The sequence below is a fragment of the Polistes dominula genome, unplaced genomic scaffold (assembly GCF_049000335.1).
Source record: "Polistes dominula isolate Pdom_NZ unplaced genomic scaffold, Pdom_raw_medaka contig_77, whole genome shotgun sequence".
NCBI lineage: Eukaryota > Metazoa > Arthropoda > Insecta > Hymenoptera > Vespidae > Polistes > Polistes dominula.
The window spans coordinates 2,603,575-2,606,244 of record NW_028301152.1 but is presented as its reverse complement, the minus strand read 5'-3'; the positions used below and the strand labels follow the sequence as shown (position 1 = coordinate 2,606,244).

At 36.0% G+C, this 2,670-nt stretch overlaps 1 protein-coding gene across 1 annotated transcript; it reads left to right on the top strand.

Annotated features, from left to right (window-relative positions):
* The first annotated feature begins 425 nt into the window (after window positions 1-425).
* Window positions 426-2,242, top strand: LOC149030652 (uncharacterized). Its single transcript, XM_089178157.1, has 2 exons — window positions 426-1,644; window positions 1,999-2,242. The coding sequence occupies exon 1, from the start codon at window positions 1,333-1,335 to the stop codon at window positions 1,636-1,638; it is 306 nt and encodes a 101-aa protein (XP_089034283.1). The 5' UTR covers window positions 426-1,332; the 3' UTR covers window positions 1,639-1,644; window positions 1,999-2,242.
* Window positions 2,243-2,670: the final 428 nt, after the last annotated feature.

Genomic DNA, 2,670 nt, shown 5'->3' with positions numbered 1-2,670 from the left:
TGCCGGTAATGGGCCAGTAATAAATGCCGGTAATGGGCCAGTAATAAATGCCGGTAATGGGCCAGTAATAAATGCCGGTAATGGGCCAGTAATAAATGCCGGTAATGGGCCGATAATAAATGCCGGTAATGGGCCGATAATAAATGCCGGTAATGGGCCGATATTAAATGCCGGTAATGGGCTGATATTAAATGCCGGTAATGGGCCGATAATAAATGCCGGTAATGGGCCGATAATAAATGCCGGTAATGGGCCGATAATAAATGCCGGTAATGGGCCGATAATAAATGCCGGTAATGGGCCGATATTAAATGCCGGTAATGGGCCGATATTAAATGCCGGTAATGGGCCGATAATAAATGCCGGTAATGGGCCGATAATAAATGCCGGTAATGGGCCGATAATAAATGCCGGTAATGGGCCGATAATAAATGCCGGTAATGGGCCGATAATAAATGCCGGTAATGGGCCGATAATAAATGCCGGTAATGGGCCGATATTAAATGCCGGTAATGGGCCGATTACTATTATTAATCGGCCAATGATTAATTACCATTAATGGGCCGGGGTTATCATTTGGATATTGAGCCCTCTATGGGCTATTAGAAAACGTCAATGATCGGCCGTTAGTTGTCATCCTTTGCCCGGCGATTGGCCATCCAAGGGCCTGTTTTCAAACTTTGTATGGGGAATTATTAATATCACTCGACTTGAAAAAAAAAATAAATAAATAAAAGAATAACTCCACCCCAACTTTTCACCTTTACCAACCCCTACCCCAACTTCTTCTTCATATTCTTCTTCTTCCTCTTTCTTTTCCGCGTTGTGTTTACACTTCCCTTATTATTTTCATTTCAATTCTCATTCTAATATCTTCGACAAGGAAACATTTTTATTTCATAAAAAGAAAAAGAAATGAGAAATGTTTAATTGATCATTGAAGTTGAATTTTATAAACTAACAGATTCCCATGTTCTCAACCCTTTTCAAAGTTTGTTTGCATTTTAATTTATTTTCATTTCAACTTGTTCGTACACTTTCGACGGAGACTGTATCTTTCTTTACAAATAGAAAGGGATCATAATATCTCACGATTCATAAAAAAAAAAAAAAGATAATAATAATTACCATACGTGTTCCATCGACTGGTGTAAGTACCTCAAAACTAAGGCACTGAAGCAAAAATACAAGCATCCTCCGGCACTTTCTAAAGATGTACAGAAAGTGCTAAAGCCTATTTATGAGGATCTGACTAAGACAGAACTGCTGGAAAGATGTTTAGGTAGACATACGCAGAATAATAATGAAAGCTTTAATAACTGCGTATGGAACATGGCACCTAAACACCTGTTTAACGGCAAAAAAGTTGTTGAAATTGCGTGCAAAGTTTCAGCATGTATCTTTAACGAAGGATTTCAAACAGTGATGAAGATAATGGAAACGATGGGCATGAAACTTGGGCCAGGAGCGATCGACTTTGCTAAAAGACGCGACGACCGACGTATCGAATCTGCGAACCGTCGAAGCTCTGAGTGCTCAAAAGATACCAGATCAAAGTGGAAGAAGGCAAGACTGGAAGAAATTGAAGAATATGAACAAGAAGAAGGTCTATTGTACGGTCCAGGCATCGCAGATTAAGTTTAGGTAAGAATTTTTAACGATTTTGAGTAGAAAAAAAAAACTTTAAACGCGTTTATCTCGAAACTATGTTTTGAAATACTAGCTCCATCGTATCTCACGAACCAGTAAACCGATTCTTATAAAATTTAATCCACATATTCTACATATGAGCTGTAACAAAGTGACGGAGAGTTTTTTCTTATATTTTAATTTTTACTATTTATTTTTAGTCAAAAACAATAAAAAAAAGGTCAAATTTACGTTTTTTTTGTAAATTGTCCACCATTTTTTTATTTATTGATAAAATTTTTATATAAAACTGTCACTTTGTAGCTGAAGTCATACAGAATATAAAACCATTTTACTTTTATGTTTCAGGTAAGCCATTCTCAAGTTCTGATGGAGCTACCAAAGCACTAAAGTTTTAAGGTGTTTTTTTATACTACTGTTTCTGCAATAAAAAATTAATTAAAATGAAAAAATAAAAATTCATTTATATAGTTTAAGACTCAATTTAACAAACCCAACAACTTTTAGATCGATATCTTTTATAGTTTTCTTGGAAAAAATTCGCGAAAATAGCCTTTTTTTTAGGTGCTCAGAGTAGAAGGCCCCCTTAATGCACGGTAGACGGATACGCAAAGCAAATAAATTGGAAATAGTGAGAGAAAAAGGAAGAACGAATAACGAGAGAAATAGAAGGCGTAGTTTTCAATTTTATCAACATTTAGGCTGATGTTCACGTATCCTTTTTGTGAAAAGAGTGGGAAAAGGAAGTAGAAAAAAAAGAAAGAAAAAATAACAGGGTGACTTTATTGCAGGCCCTCTGATGCTTGAAAATTAACTTACGGTTTATTACATTTTTTACTTTTAGTCGACGCGCCTTTTATCTCCTTGAGATTTTGTGTGACTTGGAAAGAAATATTTTTCTTTCGTTCTGTCTGTCATACCTATTCAAAAGTAGTCAAACGTAGAAAAGTATACTGACGTACAGGAAGAGCACAGAACGTCTAAAAAAACGTAGGGACTCGAAAGAAAAGTCAAGATGGA